The sequence below is a fragment of the Salvia splendens genome, chromosome 17 (assembly GCF_004379255.2).
Source record: "Salvia splendens isolate huo1 chromosome 17, SspV2, whole genome shotgun sequence".
NCBI classification, from domain to species: Eukaryota; Viridiplantae; Streptophyta; class Magnoliopsida; order Lamiales; family Lamiaceae; genus Salvia; species Salvia splendens.
In genome coordinates, this window is record NC_056048.1 from 10399937 (window position 1) to 10421424 (window position 21488).

Here is a 21488-nt window from a genome sequence, read left to right on the forward strand (position 1 = left end):
GTGGAATGTGGGGTCCACTACCAAAAATGGTAAAAGTGAAATGGGTCAAATTATGTGGGACGGCCAAAAATGGAAAACTTGGTCAAATTACGTGGGATGGAGGGAGTACTATATAGTAATTTCACCTTCCAACTATTCCGCCATTAGACCATCCGCAATGGGCGGACGATGGCACGCCCGATGGCGCGCATCGTCCGCGCCATTCATCGTCCGCCCCCACTGTGGGTGTGTGGCATAGGCCGCGGACGATAGTCGCGGCCTATGCTTCGGGCGCGGTTTAAACCGCGGACGATGGCCATCGTCCGCGCCATCGTCCGCGACATCGTCCGCCTCATTGCGGACGCAGCGGACGATGGTCGTGGACGATGGCCATCGTCCGCGACATCGTCCGCCCCATTGTGAAGGCCGCGGACGATGGCACGCGGACGATGGCACGCGGTTTCATTTTTTTATATAAATCTCGTTTCTCATTCAGTTGTGCATACGAACATATCGACTATCTCTCAACATATTCTCTCTCAACATCCAACGAAAATGAATCCCCGCGAAGACACCAATAGTTCTAGTTCGTCTGATTCCGGTCGTTCGATTGACGAAGCATTAGATGCAGCCGTTGAAGAGGCCATGGCGGGATGCTATTCGCAAATGCAGCGCTAGAAGGCGGCGGCTGCAGCGGCGGCTGAGCAAGTCCATCGTCCTATTCGACCTAGGACGTATGTCCGACGCAACCACGAGGAAGCTCACAGGCGTCTGGTTGAAGACTATTTTGCCGATCAACCACGTTGGGGCCCGACTGTTTTCCGCCGCCGGTTTCGAATGTCGAGGTACCTTTTTCTCAGCATTGTTCGTATATTGTCTTCACGTGAAGAATACTTCACGTTTCGGGAGGACGCCATCGGGAAACCCGGCCTTACACCATTGCAAAAGTGCACGACTGCTATTCGTCAGTTGGCATACGGCACCACGGCGGACCTTTTTGACGAGTACCTCCACTGTGGGGAGACTACAGGCCGCGAGTGTCTGAAGTACTTTTGTCGGGGGATAGTAGAGGCCTATGGCGACACATCATTGCGCAAGCCGACTGCCACTGATTGACAGGGTTTGATGCAGATGCACGAGACGGTGCACGGGTTTCCTGGGATGCTCGGGAGCATCGACTGTATGCACTGGCAGTGGAAGAACTGTCCGAGGGCGTGGAGAGGCCAATTCACAAGTGGATACAAGGGCAGCCACCCGACGATGATACTCGAAGCCGTCGCTGACTATCGGCTTTGGATCTGGCATGCTTACTTCGGCGTAGCCGGGTCGAACAACGACATCAACGTCCTCAACTCGTCCACTCTCTTCACCGACCAATGTAACGGCAACGGCCCGGCCATAGAGTTTACTGCCAATAGACGCCAATACCATATGGGGTACTACTTGGCCGACGGCATCTACCCACGGTGGCCAGTTTTCCTAAAGACAGTCAGCTGCCCGATTGGTGAGAAGAGGATTTTATTTGCGCAAAAGCAAGAGGCGGCGCGGAAGGATGTAGAGCGGGCATTTGGGGTGCTCCAATCACGGTGGGCAATTGTGAAAGGGCCGGCTCGTTTCTGGTACAAGGAAGTCATCGCCGATGTCATATATGCGTGCATAATCATGCACAATATGATAGTCGAGAGTGAAGGCGGAAGCATCACCGATTGGAATGACGACGACCGTGCATCTAGCTCTGCCGGCACATCGACCGAGACACCCGATAGAGGGTTACCATTAGGTTTCGATGAGGTTTAATCTAGGCAGGCCCAATGCGCAACCAACAGGAGCATGCGCAGCTCATGAGCGACATGATTGAAGAAGTGAGGGCTCGTAACCGCCGTCGCTGAGTTTGCGTTTTTTATTATTTCGCATTGTAATGTATTAATTTTTATTAAATGAATGGAGTTTTTAAAATTCGTATTTTAAATGTATTTTAGTTTTTTTTTAATTCGTATGTATTTTGTAAATATTACAAAATTGATGATGTGGCGCGCCATATGGCGCCCACTGCAGGTGGAGAATGAGGAGGATAAAAATGCTGACGTGGCGCGCCATAGGGCGCGCCTTAGGGCGCCCCACTGCTGATGGTCTTATAATTTTTAAATTATGTCTACTTTTAATTTTGTGTTAAAGAGTCATTAGGACATATGCGAATACTGGGTTAGTCCGGTTAGATAGTTGAGAACTAAAATTTTAGTCCGTCGTCTCATAAAAAAAATACTTTTTCAAATTGGTTTGTCCCATGTAAATAGTTTATTTCAGTTTTTTATAATTTTTTTCTCTTTAATATGGTAAATTTAATTCTCCACTAATATTTTTTAATAACTTTTTTTTATTTTTGTCATAACTTTTTCATATTATTTTTTCATACTTTTTTAATTACAGTATGTATTACTTCTAATGTTTGTAGGTATATTTTTTTAGGCCGTGATTTAAAGTTTTACATTTGTGTAAAAGCCACAAGGCCCAAAACCAAAGATTGATTTTTTCTTCGACAAGACACGTATAAATACGCATCCCCAAATTCGAATCTGCTAAAGCTGAGCGATAGCAACAACGACGAGCATGGGTCCTAAGCAACAGAAACAGCGCCGATACAGGAAAGAAAACCACCGCCAACACGCGCAAGGACCGTCTCATCAGCTCAACAGGCAAAACACTTACTAGTACTGTTTTTCTTTTCAATACTTTTCGAGCTCCAATTAAAAAACTTCATCTTTTCTCATGATGTTTAATTGGGTGGCTTGAAATTTAATCAGTGATGCTGATGACGGGTCTTTGCCGATTGATCCAGGTATATTATATGTTGGCAGTTTGCACCTTCTTCATTGTGTTGTTCTAGCACAGCGTTCTGTAATTAATGTACCCCAAATGTTTGATGAATTGCGCAAGAGTTGTTTCAGCTAAAACATAGTAGTTTTTTATGCGTATGAACCTAATTTTAAGTTAGACATGGTTTGATCAGCAGCTGTAGAAGAACAGGAGCAGCAAGTTCCTGCGGTTCAGCTCGCCATGTGGGTTCGTCTGTGTGTGTGTGTGTGTTTAATTCATTAGAATAGACTGGGGACTGAATCTTGGTGTGTTAAAAAAAAAAGGAAAAAAAAATCTTGGTGTGTTAATTGCTTCTATTTTTCTAAGCTTATTGTTATGTGGATTTAGGATTTTGGGCAGTGCGATGCAAAGAGGTGCACAGGGCGAAAGCTTGCAAGATTTGGATTTTTGAAAGCAAGTATCTGTTTTTACTCTTTTTGCATCCTACTGAGAAAATGCGTTATATGTTCTTCTGAACCATTTTATAACAATATTTTACAGGAAATGCGGGTTGGTACTGGATTTGGAGGAATTGCTCTGAGGTAAAAATGCTGTCACTTGTAACTATTATTGATCAAAAGTGTTTTATTTGGTTCACAACTTCACATGCGATACGTGTGGAGTGGAAAACAAGCGGAATGGCTTAATGTGGAGCTAGGTTTTGTAGTCTGGCTCTGGAAGTCGGCTACTGATAAGTAGATAGTCATACGCGTCTTCAGAGAGCTCACTTTGAACACACCTATTACTTGCTCCCCAGTCATAACGTGTTAATGCATTACTACTTAGGTATCGTGCTTTTGGGTTGATAAGTTAGCTTTATTAAAATTTGATACTAAAAGATGATTTATGAATCCTGGGTTGATCTGCACTCAGTTTACCTCTTAATCCATGTTTCACTGGTGGATTACTTACGGTGCTTCTGATTCTGTTTTCATGTTGCAGTCCTGTTGGAACACAATGTGTCTCCCAAGAGGATCTTGAGTTAATAAAAAGGCGAGGCTTAGCTGTTGTTGATTGCTCTTGGGCGCGTCTAGATGATGTGCCTTTCTCCAAGCTGCGTTGTGCTGCTCCTCGTCTTTGTATGTATTGGGTTCAGTTTGGTCTGATTGTGGGCAATCATTTGATATCTTATTCAGTACTTACATGATTTGCATACATGCATATGCTTCTCTCAATTGATTAATTGAAGGGGATGTAAGAATTTCGAGCTGCAATTCCTTTCTCCTCATAATTTGTTTCGATCTCATTCATTTAATTTGAACTGCAGTGCCCTGGTTGGTGGCAGCAAATCCAGTAAATTATGGCCGGCCTTGTGAGCTTTCATGCGTTGAGGCGCTAGCTGCAGCTTTGATAATATGGTAAACTTGAGCCTTAATTTGTCATTGGTTTAACCTCTATAACTAGTCATTAAGAATTCTTCAGTGACTTCGTTAATGGTCATATGACTCATATGTCCTTTTATCGTGAAAACTGGGAGAGCTCTTGCACTGCACTATAAGTGATTTGCACCGACCTATATCGTGAATTGACAATATATGACGAGTGTAAAGTTCAGTGTAGTAAGTTGTGAGCTCACTGAGTAAAAGTTTTTTTTATTCAAGCGTAGGTATGCATTATAGTTTAACAATTACAATATCTGAAAATAGTGAGGCAGTTTATGATATTTTTCAGTCTTTGATTTTAACAGTGGAGAAGAAGAAACCGGACATCTAATTCTCAGCAAATTCAAATGGGGTCACGCGTTCCTGTCGCTAAACAGGTAACTATGGTCTCTTCCTAGGCGTTTGCTACATGCAATCACAAACTGACCCGTCTGATCTATTAGAGAGCTTCTCAAGGCATATTCTGAATGCAAGAATGGGGCTGACATGATTACTGTCCAAAACGAGTGGCTTTCGCAGCAGAACTCACGACCTTCAGACAAGGACATCAATAATGGGCAAGGTATGAAAATCACGTACTGTTCAATTTGAAACGAGCTTGCTGAGCAGCGTCTTTTACACTTTTGCTGGGAGATGAGTAATTATGAGTTTCATGTTTCAGGGGAGCATTCTGGGTCCAATAACGATGAGGATGGGTCGGGCAGTGGCTCCGAGGACGGGCTTCCTCCGCTTGAGAAAAACATGAATCACTTGTATTTAGAGGAGAGTGACGATGACAGCGAGTAAAGTGAACTACTGTATACTTATTGTTAGATGTGTTTATCAATTATATGAACCATTTGCTCTCTCTATCTCTCTCATACATAAGCTCGTTTTTGCATCTATCGCTCTATCTTCTTAGTCTAGAATAAAGTGAACTACTTTATACTGATTGTTAGATGTGTTTATCAAATATATGAACCCATTTACTCTCTATCTCTCATACATAAGCTCGTTTTTGCATCTATTGCTCTCTATCTTCTTAGTCTTAGGCCATTCGCAACGCTGTCTCTTAACCGTCTCATCTCTTAACTATTCATGGACTCCAATGTACTTTTCACTCCATCTCTTAACTAAGAGACAACACCTGCAACCCTCCATTTCTTAACCATCTCATTCCTTAACTATTCATTCAATTTCATTTTTTATTTTTATTTCCAACAAATTCAATTAATAAAAACACACTTCATTAAATAAAATAAAATTACAACTTAAAATTCTAAAAAAAAATAATTAAATTTGTGGCTAAATAAATAAAAAAAGACATAATTTAAAATACAAATTTATAGAAATTATAAAAACTACTCCGCCTGCGAATCATCCCCCGAAGGCGGTGGCGGTGCACCGAATGGAGGTGGAATACCAAGTTGTCCCGCCAGATACACAATGCCGGCATGATGGGCTTGATATTGGGCGGACGTCATCCGGGAAGTGTCCGCCATTGTGGCGGTGAAGTACATGGACATTAATTAATGTAGAAGGGCGGCCCTTGGGAACCCGCCTGGCTTGATTCGTCTCGGCCCCTCCACCCTCTAGCCACCTTGGTCCCTTGCGGCCGACGGCCCCCACGGGAGGAACCCCCTGCATCGTCTGCCGTGCCCTCAACCTCTTGCGAGGCAACCTCTTGTGCAGCGCTGCCTGAGCCGCCCCCACTAGACGAGTATTGGCCACCCGCCGTGTGCTTTGTGCGTTTCGAGGTCAAGCCAGTGCTGGACTGGACACCGCCGACCCACCTTTCGACGTCTTTGACGGCCTTCCAAACATCGACATGTTTGAATTCTTTGCCGTTGTCGTAGAAATAGACTCGCAAAGTCGATCTCAGAATGTCGGCTCCAGTAGCTCCGCTTTGGTAATGAGCCGCTTCTTTGTTGTAGGTGCCGCAGAATTTTTTGACCTCTCTGTCGACTCGGTCAAAATGACTTCGGAGCATCTTCAATGTGCGGCGGCGGGACCCCTTCGACTTAATCTCGTTGTAGGCCTCGACGACCTTTTCCCAAAAGCACTTCCGGGATTGTTGATTCCCGACGATGAGATCGTACGAGACGCTGATCCAGGCATTGTACAGAGCCATCGTGTCCTTGCGGCTGTACGGATGGCGGCCTACATCCTCCTCGGCCGCCTCCTCCTCCTCCACGACGTCGAATGAGCTGGAGCTTCCACCGCCTCGTCCTCCTTCCGGATTGGGTTCATCCGGATAATCCTCCCTAATTTGGGATAATTCCTGCGAATACCTCGGGGCGGAGGGACGAGCGTGTGCATCCACATCAAAATGGGGCGGTTGGTACCCCGCCGACGTCTTCGAGCCTTGGGTGCCCGGCGTCGACGAACCGGAACCACCCAAGACATTGTACATGCCCCCAGTCGCCAAACGCGTTGATGTCAAACCCGCTGGAGCCGCTAAAGTTTCCGTCGCCGGAAATTTTGTGATGAAAATTGGAGAGGTTAGATGAAAATTGGAGAGGAAATGGAGATGATTTGGGAAGAATAGATGTGTGTTTGTGTGTATAATGAGAATAAAATAAGAGTATTTATAGAGTAAAATTAGAAAAAAAAAACGGTCGGAAACGGTAACATTACCGTTTGAATTTTTAAATTTTTTTTTATTAAATTTGAATTTTTTTTAAAAAATGATTTATTGCGTCAGCGTGACGAAGCCCCCTCTCGCAGACCGGCGAGTGGGCGTCACACCTAACGCCAGCGCGAGCCACGTCGCGCGGGCGCGTGGCGAGCTGGCACGCCAACTGTCTCGGTGGGACAGGCGTCTCGGCGAGACCGGGACGGTGCAACGCGTCTCGCTGCCGTCTCGTCTCGGAGGGACGAGATACAAGACACCCGCGCGACCCGTTGCGGGTGCTCTAACGAGGTGAGTAATATCTGCTTGTAAGTTTATCTTGGGTTGCCATTCAATGTTTTTTTTCGGTGTACATTTTTGTTCTTTTGCTTTGACACATCGGAACTCAATTTGCATCTATTGCTCTATCTTTTTGCATCTATTGCTCTATCTTTTTAGATGCGTTTTTAGTGTTCATGTTCTACTCATATTATCTCCAATTTGTACTATTGTAAGGTATTTTTATTTATTATTTTTTTTTTGCTGTTGCACGGTTATCCACAATAGTGTTTCTTATCCAATTCGTAATAATCTCATATCAACATTATTTACGGCTCCACACCACTTTTTACAACATTTCTTAATCAAGAGATAACACTTGCAAACATTTCTTAATCATCTCTTTGTGGCACACTTTCTCGATAATTACCCCCACCCGATTTAGGCTCTTTGGGATGAGACACCTACAACAGTGTCTTGCCAAAAGCTCGTCTTAACAAGACGGAACCAAGCCACCAGTGAGCACTATTGCGGCTGCTCTGAGACAATATTGGATTTTAGACATATTTTAGTCAAATATTTTTTTGTACTGATGTCAGAAAGCCACTATAAAAATCTCTTCTAGAAATTTATTCAATATATGCCACAAGCAATATCAATGCATCGTTTTTGGCAAAACTTATCCAAATGTTTATGTCTAGCAGGATTATGATCAATGATGATTGCTTTTGATGCACCCGTTTGCATAGCTTCCGGAAATTAAGTCTTCTCATCACTTAGAAATTCATAACAACAAACTATAGTTTAATTAAGATGATTAACCCCTATAAAAGATGTAAAAACCATTACATACTTATAAGTGTAATCAAACACAAAGACATCACCAAATATACTACTATAAGCCTTAATTTAGGATATGTTAAAAAACATCTTCTGAACCTATTATTTAAATATGTCTTGTAGTAAAAGATTAACTTCTAAATTCTTCTCTTTCTCATTTGTAAAGATCAATCCTCTTTTGTTCATCCCGTACTCTTCTCTCTAATTTTCTCCGATATGTCTTTTTGTACAACCTATAGTTTTAGGTCCACCACACTCTATACTTGCATTTGATGACATCTCAATTATATTAGCTTATGAAATTTATCGAGCCAATACCCTTCTAAGAGCAGCAACATGACAGTGCGATTGAAGTAAATGCACCTTCGAAGGAGTAGAAAGTCCATGATTAAGACCGTCCGTGAAGATGTTTCACTCCAGTTTATTACTCGACAAATGATATTTTTGCCTTACAATCATTTCTAACTTCACCACGAGCTCTTGTCCTAACCAAGCCACCACTTTATACTCGACATTATAACATAATTAGTTTTCAAATAAATTAATATTTAACACAAAAAAATTAATTAAATTTGTAGTTCATTAAATAAAGATCCAACCAAACTACAAAAAATATAAAAACTGGTGTTTAATTTAAAATATATAGGTAAAAATCAATAAAATAAAAATTATAAAAGAATCTACTCATACAAAATACATTGATATAAAGACATAATAAAACAAAAATTTATATAAAAATCTAATAAAATAGTAGTACACCTCTTAATATGTTTTGCCTTTTTTAAAAATAAAAATATGCATGATGTTATTTTGAGCATATAAAACTGAAAATGGAACTTCAATTCCAAAGGGTTATTTATAGAGGAAATTTTGTTCAAAATTTTGTGCTAAATTACGCTCTCCAAATCTATCGGCCGCGAAGCCCTAGCTCAGCCCTTCGTAACAATGGTGGCAGCCAAGAAGACTGTAAGAAGTCCTCATTCTAGCTCCGATTATCTCCGCCTGTTTATCAGTTTTCGTTTTTCATTTCTCAATTTTTGGATTCGGTTTCTATATCCGCAGAAGAAGACTCATGAGAGCATCAACAACAGATTGGCTCTCGTAATGAAGAGCGGAAAATACACGCTTGGTTACAAGACCGTCCTCAAAACTCTCCGCAGTTCCAAAGGTTTGTGTGTGTTTTACATTTCAATTTATTTGGTATTTTTGTGCGATTTTTTATTTCATTTTGTTTGTTTTGGTGATTAATGGTGGATTCGGCGAACCTGAATTTGTAATTTTAGGGAAATTGATACTGATCTCGAACAATTGCCCGCCGTTGAGGAAATCGGAGATTGAGTATTATGCTATGCTCGCCAAAATTGGCGTTCACCACTACAACGGAAGTGAGTTGACTCTTTCTAACTCGTTTTTGCTGGTTTTCCTTTTTTTTGATTTATACTTCGGTAATCGTTCTGTATTGGATGTGATGCTGTTTTATTGCTAAGCTTGAATGTTGTTAGTTCCTTTGATTTATGTTGATGATGACTTAATTTGGTACAGTATTGGAAACTCTATAATCAAAATCACAACCTTTTCATTCTAGGCAATACAAAATTACCATTAGACATGTCAATTTAAGCTTTTTCTTTGTTTTCTACTTAGGGTTCATCCTTCAATGATTATTATTTAGTGTTCTATTGTAATATAGTAATACATATATGTGCACACATTATTGATCAACTCTATCTATATGTTCCATCATTGTTTGAATCTGGCAATTGCATAATTGCATTTATGATTCCACCCTTCAAGGCAAAAATCTCCTCTTCATTGTCGTGTCGTGTTGTGAATCTATTGCCCTAGAAATTGTGCTTCCTTCCTTTACCTCATTACCTGTTTGAATCATGTTTATAAAATTTAGCTTATCAAGCTTGTTGAACTATCTTTAGTTTGAATTTTACAATTTCCCCTTCTTCTATGCTAATTGAGCTCTACATTTCTATCTAAGCTGTGTTTTGCTTGACAAAGGTTGCTAAGAAAAAAACTGAAGTTTGAGTTGTATACATGTTTTACTGACTGACTCACTTGTGCCATACCAGACAATGTCGATTTGGGCACAGCTTGTGGGAAATACTTCCGTGTTTCATGCCTCAGCATTGTCGACCCAGGTGGTTACTATTGCTTGTTATCTTTATATTTTTCTGGTATTTCCTCGTACTCCTAATGTTATGAACTGCTTCCATGCAATGTAGGTGACTCGGACATCATCAAGTCGTTACCCAGTGATCATTGAGAAGAGAGAGTCTGTTTTGCATTTGCCTTTTTATCTATTTCTTGATATCATTCTTATTTCAATTTACAGAACATTTGTAGTAGTTGTTATGGAATGGTTATATAAAGTTTTTTGACCGTGAAACTCTATTTGCTGTTATTGACAACACGCTTTTAACAATTAAGAATTGGATTGTTGAATTACTTTTATTGTTGAATTATCTAACCATTAAACTCTTCAACAATGACTACATTTGTTAAGCAAGACAACTCTTCTTCCAAATTATGAAGTTTTCGGTGGATGTTATTTCTTATCTAATATGGAAACTACAGAAATCACGCGTGCCTCCTCCAAACTAACTTGAACAAAGTGCAAATATTTGTATCAAAAATACAAAATATCTTTTTAACTCATCAAAAAATTTGATGACTCTGATCAACTCAACCTTGTGATGAGTTGATCTTCAATCTCCACCAATGCTTCACCAGTAGTCCCTGCACGAACATGCCTCGTTCTTGAAATGGTGGAAGCGCGTAGGATCCCTAACAACAATCTCTCTCCCAACCAGCTTCGATATATACTTGATAGTAGAGTGGCAGTCGTTGCCCACCCTAAGGTTCTTCATGATAGTCAGAGTACTCTTCTCCGGCATATTCATCACTCCAAACACGATAGCGAGCTTCTCACTGTGATGCTTGGAGAAGCTGCTCCTTCAACTCCTCATCAAGATCGTGCAAGACCGAGTCACAAATCCCATCTTCTTGATCTCCTCCCAAGTCTTTGTGAATCTAAGATCAATTGCATCTCGTAGTGGATGCACCAAAGCAAAGATATGGACTTCACCTTTGATCTGCAGCCAGCTAACCTTCCTATCTTTCATCTACTCTCTTATTTTCACGGCTTCTTCCCATTTCCCACAAGCAGAGTAGACATTTGCTAAAGCTGAATAGGCTCCACTGTTGTTTGGTTCAATGGAAATCACCATCTCAAATTCTAGAAGTGAAGCACAAGCTATGATATCCGGCTCAATTGACATGTTAAGTATAAAATGTTGAGCCTCATTCAAAAGTCCAGCTCTACCATAGAGATCAATCATACAAGCACGGTGGCTGGAGGTTGGCACGATTCGATGAATATCTATCATCTTTGTGAATTAGCTATGCTCCTTGTCGACCAATCCCATGTGCGTGCAAGCTGATAGCACCCCAACATAGGTTATAAGGTCCAGTTTAATCTCCAACAACAACATATCCTCAAAGAGCTCGCATGCCTCCTCTCCATGCATGCCCGTGTTGGGCTAAACCGATGATGAAGTCCACGAGACTGAATCTCTTTTTTTTTTTTACCAAACTTTATGATTTTAATTGCACATTTTTCCTAAAATAAGTAAGTAAATGGAATTGTTATGTGAATGCCTGAAGGTTTTCATTGTAAAGTGTGGCTTCGATGAATAATAGAATAATTCTTAAATTATTATATAGCGTGATAGTTTTTCCTTCACATGAATTTTTATTTTTTAATTTTTGTCACGCAATATTTCAATTGATACATAGCGTATTTTTTTTATAACAATCAAGAAAGTATATAACAAATCAAGTATTTGTCGAGCTAGAGTACTTGTCAAGCTAATCAATTTCATTGAATATATACTTTTTAGGGGAGAGTTACAACTTTGAAATCTAAATTGGATAGATAGACCATGTATACCCATTTTGATTCAGTCTCTACGGTTCCAAAACTAGGACCGTCAGTCTAGTTTTGGGGCGAAACAATTTAATCATGCATGACTATCTATCTGTCAGTCCATTTATATGGAGATAGGACACAAATAAACCAAATGTTTACTTGTTCTGTAATTTATGGAGTACATTTTTTTATTTGGTGTTACACCCTTATTTAAAGATTAAATGACATGGATCTACTTAAAAATTTTAAGAACATGGGGATAAGCTGGAATTTTGTAGAATCATTTCAAAAACCAGCTGGGAATCCACCCTTTCTTGGATCACTCACCCCAACAAGCAACCCTGCATTTGAGGCTGAGCCTATTAGTCGTTGAACCACAAATTGGCATATTGAGCCACCGGCAAGGCTCTTAAGAACATGCCCCTTCTTTGCCAGAGCAGCCCTCGTCTCGACCGGGACCTCAAAATGGCCGCCTGTTGGCACCGTCCAGTTCTCATACTGAAGCACGTTGGGGATCAACTGCAGAAGCGAGGGGCAGAGTTAGAGAGCAACGACCTCGGCCTTAGTAAGATTGACATGATAAACAAAAATTTAAAGGCCGCGTCACAATGGATATTAATCACTCTACCTCTAGGTCAACAGATGCACACGATTGATTGACATGCTTTCGCTTACCTCATGGTATGACCTTGGAGCTAGAACAGAAGAGAGTGGATCCATCCCTCTTGTTGCATAGTTTACCAAAACTTCAGTTGTTGCAGCTATTATCATTGCTCCTCCACTTGCTCCTACAACTGCTCTCAGTTTCCCACTCTGTAGGCCAAATGTTTTATGGTAGAAGACTATTTTTCAAAATTAGCTACATAAATAGGATCCTTTTTTTCACCTTGAGAATGATTGTAGGCGTCATCGACGACAATGGTCTCTTCCCGGGGTGGATGAAGTTGGCCGGAGAAGGAGGCGACGTGCTGTCTTCATGCACGGAGAAGTCATCCATTTCGTTATTCAGGATGATGCCGGTGGCTGGTGACATGAACTTGGACCCGAAATAGGCGTTTATGGTGGTGGTCATGGAGACCGCGTTGCGTTGTCCATCCACGATGGAAATGTGGCTGGTGCCATGATCATGGATCTGGTTCCATCTGCATCACAACAAACATGGCCTTTGATATCCAAACAAAATTTGTAGAAATGAGACATCGTAGAAGTATTTGTTAACTAGTAGTAGGGATGTCAATGCAGCACGCAACCCGTGGACCGGCCCGAATAGCTTGCTAAATTTAGAGGGACAGTATCTCACCTTCCACCATAATGGCTGGAATTAAACGTTGTATTATCAAAAATGGTCTTCTTCAACTCTGCAGCAAATTCTTGAGACAACATATCATTCAATACATTTCCAAGATGGACGAAATCCGGATCGCCAAGGCTCATCCTCACTGCGAATGCGTGCTTCAGAGCTTCAATCTGGCGGTGGATCATAAGGGAGGTCGGGATATCCGAGCTGTCCTTATACCCCGCCAGAATGTTCAGCACCTGATAGATCAAAAATCACCACCACCAACAATAACAGAAACAAAAGCAAGAACAAAGAACACTTACAAGAACCATAGCCGCGCCTCCAGAAGAAGGCGGGGGCATGCCTATGATCTCGAGTCCCATGGCGTTGTCCCTCACCGGTGTCCTCACCTTCACACTATACTCCTCCAAATCCTGCATAGTCAACACTCCACCACTTTTCTTAACATCTCTGACTAGGCTGAGCCCAATAGAGCCGTTGTAAAATGGCCTTATCCCGGCCCTCGAGATGAGAGCCAGCGTCTTCGCCAACTGCTTATTGTAGCAAACATCGCCCGCCTTCAACAGGCTCCCGTTCCTCGTGAACACATCGCGAAGCCCCTTGTCCTGCATGATCTTCGATTCCGAACTCACCAGTTGCATGTGCAGATACGGTGATATCTTGAACCCCTTCTCTGCCATCACCGCGGCAGGCGCAACCAGCCTCCTCCACGGTAGCTTCCCGTGTCGCCTCCACGCCTCCGCCAGTCCTGCTAGCTCCCCAGGAACCGCTACGGATAGCGCCCCGCTAGCTTTCGCACCGGCATTGCCATCATACATGTTCTGCACAGGACATCACAATTTCACCATCAAAACCATCCCACATCAGAGAATTAGAAAATGTGCAGGCAATATATAAGTGCAACCCCTACTCTATTAGTATAAGTCCTTTTAGGAAAGCGTCTCGACAACAAAACTGTGAAGGCTTAGCCCAAAACTGACAATATTATACTAAAATGTAAAATGTGATCAAGTCTACCTCGGAAGCATGCTTTGGGGCAGTTTCTCTCATGTCGAACGCATCCACCTCGCCACTGGCGAGACGGACAAGCATGAAGGCGCCGCCACCAATGCCGCTAGAGGCAGGGCTGACGACGCCGAGGCAGAGAGCGGCGGCTACCGCTGCATCCACTGCATGGCCGCCTTCCACGAGCACGTCCCTCCCGATCCTCGAGCACAGGCCGTGATCAGTAGCCACGACGCCGTGCTCTGCGCCAACGCTATAGCGCCCAGCATTGCCTGCGTCGGCAACAAACAATGACGACAGCAAGAGCAACTGCCATAGAGATAGAGATGTCATCACAACACTGATCATACTATAAAATATCACAATATGTGAGAGCTGTTGCCAAGAAAATGGAGTGATGGATTTTTGGATAACATTTGTGATTTTTTTTTGGCTACACTTGTTTTCCTTGTGTGGCGTGTGACTTTGGCATTAGAAGATATGATTGTAACATTAAATTCTACTAGCATTTATTTTCAATGGCACGTAGCAAGAAATTCAACCTTCTTGATGTGATCAATCAAATATGTTTACATTGAATTTTGTCGTAACGAATAGAATGAGATTTAGAAAAAAAGAAGAAAAGGATTCGATAACTTAAATTATGAGTGGTAGGGATTTATGAATAAGTTTAAGTTAATCAATTTCCGATAAGTTTAATCAATATTTAGGGGTTCGATTTTTCATTTGAATAATTTCTGAGATGTGTTTACTCTAATCAATAAGTTACCCAAGAAAATAGCTATGTTTTGAATTGTAACTAAAATAGTGCTGTTATTAAAATGAATAAAGTAAGGCACAAAACAAAGGATATTAATGAAACTAATCAGAAATTGACACGCAATGTATGTAAGTGGGCGACAGAAACATTGCCGAAATTGATGTTACAATGGTGATATTTTAATATGAGACGAAAATAGCATCAAAACGAAATAGAGGCAAAATTGGGATGTCCAACTTTCTCATGATTAATGAATCCTAAACCGGAACATCCCATCAATTATTCAATTTTATTTGGTTAAATCTTCAAATTCTAATCATGTTAAGTCGATTTTTAAGACTAATGACAGTTGTTAGAAACCCAACTAAAAACCTTGAAATACAACATAAAATAGATATGCGTGTCGTGTGCCTATAAATATGAATAAAACCTAGAATTTTGAGTCAATATAGGAGATTGTCTTAGTGAAAGTTGTCTTGGGTTATTCCTTTTATCTCATATATTCTCTCTTTGATCTAAGTTTATGTGGGTTAGATCATATTCTTTTGTCTTCAATTTGAGTTGGTCATCTAGTGATAATTATGGATCTTCTACGAAGATTTACTTCAATCAGGTTACTATTTTCACGAAATAGGTGAGATTTATAGACGAGGCATATTTACCAAACCATACCAAGCACTCCTTATGATTATTGTATGTCTCACGGTTTGACAAACAAAAGATGCCACTGAAGCGGCTATTTATGTGATATAATTATATTCATGATTTTGGTGGTTGTTTCTCAAACATAAAATATTGTACTATTTACTATTTTTGTATTAGGCAAACTAAAATTTGTAAAACATGGATCTTTTTAACATAGTACTAGTAAATAGATAGTACTAAAATGAGAAACCAAAGTATGAAAGAAGACAATCAGATCGAACTAAATAATTGAATAGGTAAGAGATGGGACTGTGATTTATGTCAATTAATCAATGGATTAAACATCCCTTTACACAAAAATTGAAGGGGAGGAACTAAGCATATGTGAAGACTAGCCCAAATTAGAAGGCAATTGCAACAATTAAAAAATTTTAGACAAAAAAATCAAAATAAAAGAAGAAACAATGAACAAGTCACAGCAAAAGAATTAATTCAAGAGCACATGTACAAAAAGCTTCACACAGATATTGCACATAGATCGTCCAGAACCTGTCGGATGTTAGGCCTTTCATTTACAGGAAGAATGCACCTTAACGACACGGCCAGCATGTCGTCCATGGCTTTCGTGTGTTCTTCTCCTCCGGCAATGTCCCTGTCAATGCAGTCCATCCCCCGTCCCTCCTGATCACACAGTCGAACCCAGTCTGTCAGATCCACAGCACCCGACTGGCCTGATATTATGTCCCCTGCACTTCTTCTAGTCAGCAGTTCCATCAAGATCACACCAAATGCATACACGTCTGCCTTGAATGATGGGGCCGGTCTCGTTGCAGTGGCCAGTTCTGGGGCGCGGTAGCCCAGAGCCCCCAGGTTCAGTATCTGCTCAGCAATGCCTGGAGGCGTCATCAAGCGGTGGAGGCCGTAATCAGTTACTCGGACAATGTATTGAGAACCTTCCAATAGTATGTTTGTTGGCTTTAGGTTTCCATGAGGTAGGCCTCTGTCATGGAGGAACATGAGACAATGAGCAACATCCACTGCGACTCTCAACCTCTGGTTGAACGATAACATGGAATACCTCCGAGGCGTTGATTCTGCATCAAATGTACAAATATGAATATTAATAAAATTGTTGAACTTCCAAATTCACCATCTTGGTCAATAAATGGTGCTATTGAAGGATATTCAAATAGATGCCAAAATAGACTAGAAGATTAAATTAAGATTAAATTATATTGGGCCTTTACCATAAAGATGCAGGGCCAAGCTGTCGCCCAACACATAGTCTGCCAAAATAAGCCTTTCTTGTTCTCTTGGTCCCCAATAATAAGCACGCAACGGAACTATGTTCTGATGCCTGACTGATCCAATCTTCTTTACCTCCTTGGCAAAATCTTTCTTGTTTTTGACCAAGCCAACCCTCAACCATTTCACAGTGAGCATATGCCCATTATCTAGGGTAGCTTTGTATAGAGTGCCATGGCTACTTCTACCCAGCACTTCTGCTGGAGCTCGAGATAACTCCTCAGCTGTAAATTTGAGTGAGGAGTCCAAGAAGAACAGTTCACCAACCAACCGATCAGGTGAATACACGTCCAGTGTAACAGGTTGTTCAATTGTATCGATAAAACGAGGAGAGGATTGCATTGGAGATCCTGGGGAGGATTTCCTTCCAGATGTTGTAGGATGACTGTCTTGATGGCTGGGATTTGTGGAGGCAGCACCAGCTGCCACTCCCTCAGGCAGTATGTGCTCAACAATTTCAGTACCAGACTCCATTTGCCCGCACAGAGATCTTGAATTTGAAGTCAATAGATGATCATTAGAAAAGCTCAACGAAGTTAGAGGTGGCTCCGTGTTTCCATGGAAATTGAAGAGTGAAGACCGACCAAATCTTCCTGCTTTTGCATCAGTACTATCAGTCTGATGTGCACCTTGTGCACGGAAGTCCTGAAACCGAGCTCGCTGATAAGCCCAAAGAACAAAAGCAATCATCACTACAGCTCCAACAGATGCAACAATGATGGCTATTTTTACATTGTGTTTAGAGCTAGGGTGGCTCCCGCCTCCTATATTGTGCGGGACATTTCCAGAGGAAGAAGAGTGACAGTTTTCAAGTTGATTATTACCAGTAAATGACGAATCGGGAAAAGAAGTCAGGTTTTCAGGGATTTTTCCTGACAAATTATTGTAAGCCACATCAAAGAACTTCAGACTTGATGATAATTTAGCAGGAATATGACCATTGAAATTGTTATGGGATAAATCAAGGTACTCGAGGAGAGTAAGTTTGCTCAGCTCGTCTGGCAGTGGTCCAGATAGATCATTCCTTGCTAGACTCAGCAACTTAAGCCTTCCCCAGTTACCGATATCAGAAGGCAATCCACCCATCAAGGCATTGTTCGAAAGATCTAAGGACTCCATCGGTGGAATAGAAGGCAGAACCAACAATTCACTAGTATGAGCGCCTTCAAGAGGAATTGCTCCTGTCAAATGATTTCCTGACAAGTTCAAATTTGTTAAGGACATCGAAGTAAAGAAGCTATATGGGATTGGACCATCAAATCTGTTGGAGCTCAGATCAATTGTAGTGAGCTTCGTGGAACCCAAAGTTGAGGGCAGCGCCCCCTCTAAGGAATTGTTCCTAATACGGAGTGAGGTCAATCTTTGGAACTGTGTCAAATTGGGAATACTTCCTCTCAAACCATTGGAGCTCAAGTCTACAATTTCCAGATTGCTGCCCCAATTCCTCAGAACAGATATATCATCTGATAACTGATTTCTGCTTAGATCAACAACTTCACAATTTCCCAAAGACAGTGGCAATGAGTCTGAGATTGAATTCGATGAGAGGTTGAGAGTTACCAAAGTTGTTGAGTTGATATTCGGAATGGAACCTGAAATTAAAGGAAGATTAAGCAGTTCAATATAGCTCGGCAAATATTCACAGGGAATGGAGATTTTCAATTGAAGTAGAACTGCATCCATACAATACAAGAAGACACATAAAAGTTAGTGGAAAAGATCAGGTATTCAGGAGCACAGCGTTAAATAGCAAGACCATAAGATCTTCTAAGCAAGTTGTGTAGATAAGGTATAAAGAATAAATGCAGACGACATTTCAATATTCACTCATTAAAGACACACTAAATGAATACTGCTGCGTAAACAAATTCTGCTCCAAGATTGTTCAAAATTATCTTAACATAACGGCAAAAAAGGATGGATGATCTACATTTCTCACCGGGTTTCCATAATTCACCCCCATCTACATACCATACAAACACCACTAATAATCATTCACACTTGCGAAATGAGAAATAAGGCACGCAGATTTTTGTGACATCTCATGGTAAAGCTTCCAATATAAGTAGCATAGTTGGCCAGTTAGCCAAGTCAAAAAAGGTCAAGGATTAATTAAAGGGAATCTCTAACGACTTGTCATTCTGGCTAAACGGCTGCAAGACGTCACCCGACTGACCCAACCCCCAAGAATAACTCTTGAAACAAACATTTGTTCCCTAAGTTTGGCTGCAGTTGCAATGGTTAATGAGGCCCAAACAACTAGTGGAATTTAGAATTCTAACATGGGAACTACTGTTAATTTCTAAGAAAATATAAGGTATAATTTATATAGCAATCAACATAAATTTGTACAACTTCAATGCCATTCCACGAGAGATTTAAACAGCCAAAGCAATAGTTGCCACGCGTCTCCCAATGAACGGGGTGAAGAGATCTAGAATCAGTTAATGCTGTCCAAATTTAACCACAGACGATCATGTAAAACGCACCATATGCCAGTTAAATGGCATAACAATCAATCTTACCCAAACATAACCAAACTGATCCAATACTAAAAGGCATAGGTTGGATCAGTAGTCCCCTCCTATGCGATCAAAAGGAGAAGAACTAATCGATTTCAATTGGCATAAAAAACCTCACCTGAAAATCCATTAACACTGAGATCCAATTCCACCAATGGGATAGCTCCCTGCAACAATCCCGTCGGCAGAGCCCCAAACAGCTGATTATTCCCAAGCCTAAGCACCTGGAGATTTGGCAACTGCTCGAACTCCGGCAGTTCACCATTGATCTCATTTTCGCCCAAATCCAAAACCTTCAGGTTCCGAAACAACTTCATCGCATCAGCCCCCCATAACCGCCCCGTTAACTGATTTCCACTCAAGTTTATGTACTGCACAGTATTAGCCAAACTAGAAACATTCTCCACACTCAATTCCAAGGAGCCGAAAAACTGATTTCTGCTTAAATCCAAGTGCTCCACATTCCTCAGCTCAGGAATCAGCTCCCCTACATCCCCCCTCAGCTGATTCGAATGCAAATCAAACACCTTCAGCTGCTGCAAGTTGTGAATTCCAGCAGGAAACCACTCGGAGAAGTTATTATTAGAGAAATTGAGAAAATGCAGCGCCCAAAGATCATTCAATTTAGCCGGAATTGGACCGTAGAACTGATTCCCAGACAGATCAATCACTTGGAGAGACGACATTACGCCGAGAGTAGGCACGAGGCGTCCGGTGAAGGCGTTCCCCGCGAGGGTTAGGTTTTGCAGCGACTTCAACGGTAAAAGGGTGCTGAATTTGAGGTCGCCAGAGAGGCCTAGCCGGTCGAGAGCAATGGACACGACTGCGCTGGTGGCGGCGTCGCAGACGACGCCGTAGAAGCCGCTGGGGCAGGCGGAGGCGTTGGAGGGGTAAATCCAAGTGTTGGTGATCTTCTGAGTGGGGTCGGATTTGATGCCCTTTTTGAACTCGAGGAGTGATCGGACTTCATCCTCGGAGGCGTGGGCGTGGAGGAGAAGGAGGAGGAGGAGAGAGAGAGCGAGGAGAGAAGTGAGAGAGAGAGTCATTGGTGGTGGTGGAGTAATGGCGGTGCTAGGGGTGAGGCATTTGGGGGGTAAGGTAAGGAGATGGCGAATTAGGGTTTTGTATTTGGGGGAAAATGAGGAGTTGAGCTGGCTTCTGTGTGTATATATGTTGTATGTATAGGTGTGTGTTCTGTGTGTGTCTCTCTCTTAGTGAGTATGTGAGAGAGAGAGTAGGGTTTTAATATATGGAGAATGAGTTGTAAGTGAGAAAATGGGTGAAAAGAAAGAGGTGAAGAAAATGGAAGTTTTATTATTCCATCAGTGGGTCCCGCGCTCTGAATTATCTTTTGGTTTTTACTCTTTATTTATTTTTGGTTGGTTTATGATTCACAAATTTGTTTTCTTTTTGACACAATTTTTTTATTTGAATGTGCAAATGAACGTTTTTTGGGTGACTTTTTTGGTAAAGGTTTATTTTATTTATGTTATTTTGGATCGAGTCGAATGTGGAAAAAAGTTGCTTTCGCACCTGTACCAATTTATCAGAATATTTTTGTATACTTGAAGTAGTGAAAATTAATTATTTACGTATCGAATTCTGTAGAATTTAGTGAAATTGTCCACTCTTTTTCAATAAATGGAATCCAAGCGCCTAGTTATTTTAACAGCATTTTATTGCTATTGTTCAATTGAGATATGGTTATTATTAGAATGAAAGAAAATGTTAATTCAATTTTGGGTTCAACATAATCATTGCCATCTCTTACGTTGGTGTGTATCTATTTCCAAATTGAATATTATACACAATGAATGGCAGTAAATACCTTATCTCTGTTTATTCCAATTACTAGATAATTGGACTCCTTATAATCATTTCATTAAATTATAAATTTCGGTCAAATTCTTGTATCTTCCATAGTTACTGAAATTGAAATATTAAAGCGTGAAGTTTTAAATTTTTTTAGTTATCTTGTTTATGAACAAAATGTTCTTTTAATGTTCAAACTGATATGTTTTAATAAATAAGTAGTATTTTTTAATTCTTTTTTCTATTTTTTCTTATTTTATTGAATTGGTTACTTCA

At 41.1% G+C, this 21488-nt stretch overlaps 4 protein-coding genes across 9 annotated transcripts; 2 read left to right on the top strand and 2 right to left on the bottom strand.

The window, feature by feature from the left end:
* Window positions 1–2515: 2515 nt before the first annotated feature.
* LOC121775266 (18S rRNA aminocarboxypropyltransferase-like) lies at window positions 2516–5063 on the top strand. 6 transcript variants are annotated; one of them, XM_042172314.1, is made up of 10 exons: window positions 2516–2687; window positions 2781–2815; window positions 2987–3039; window positions 3181–3246; window positions 3334–3374; window positions 3775–3911; window positions 4100–4190; window positions 4520–4591; window positions 4658–4776; window positions 4876–5063. In XM_042172314.1, the coding sequence occupies exons 1-10, from the start codon at window positions 2587–2589 to the stop codon at window positions 4998–5000; spliced, it is 840 nt and encodes a 279-aa protein (XP_042028248.1). In that variant the 5' UTR covers window positions 2516–2586; the 3' UTR covers window positions 5001–5063. The 6 variants fall into 6 exon arrangements, with proteins under 6 accessions (XP_042028248.1, XP_042028249.1, XP_042028250.1 ...); XM_042172315.1 differs by having other exon boundaries at window positions 2517–2687; window positions 2990–3039; XM_042172316.1 differs by having other exon boundaries at window positions 2518–2672.
* A 3704-nt stretch (window positions 5064–8767) lies between these two features.
* On the top strand, window positions 8768–10380 carry LOC121773659 (60S ribosomal protein L30-like). Its single transcript, XM_042170557.1, has 5 exons — window positions 8768–8889; window positions 8986–9091; window positions 9207–9308; window positions 10005–10073; window positions 10158–10380. The coding sequence occupies exons 1-5, from the start codon at window positions 8869–8871 to the stop codon at window positions 10196–10198; spliced, it is 339 nt and encodes a 112-aa protein (XP_042026491.1). The 5' UTR covers window positions 8768–8868; the 3' UTR covers window positions 10199–10380.
* Window positions 10381–12003: 1623 nt separating this feature from the next.
* Window positions 12004–14641, bottom strand: LOC121773803 (glutathione hydrolase 1-like). Its single transcript, XM_042170719.1, has 6 exons — window positions 14181–14641; window positions 13466–13984; window positions 13164–13399; window positions 12750–13005; window positions 12539–12676; window positions 12004–12382 (listed from the first exon to the last, which is right to left on the bottom strand). The coding sequence occupies exons 1-6, from the start codon at window positions 14514–14516 to the stop codon at window positions 12149–12151; spliced, it is 1719 nt and encodes a 572-aa protein (XP_042026653.1). The 5' UTR covers window positions 14517–14641; the 3' UTR covers window positions 12004–12148.
* A 1220-nt stretch (window positions 14642–15861) lies between these two features.
* Window positions 15862–20661, bottom strand: LOC121773802 (probable inactive receptor kinase At5g10020). The gene is made up of 3 exons (XM_042170718.1): window positions 19519–20661; window positions 16821–18470; window positions 15862–16667 (listed from the first exon to the last, which is right to left on the bottom strand). Exons 1-3 carry the CDS (start codon window positions 20444–20446, stop codon window positions 16090–16092), a joined length of 3156 nt encoding a protein of 1051 aa, XP_042026652.1. The 5' UTR covers window positions 20447–20661; the 3' UTR covers window positions 15862–16089.
* Window positions 20662–21488: the final 827 nt, after the last annotated feature.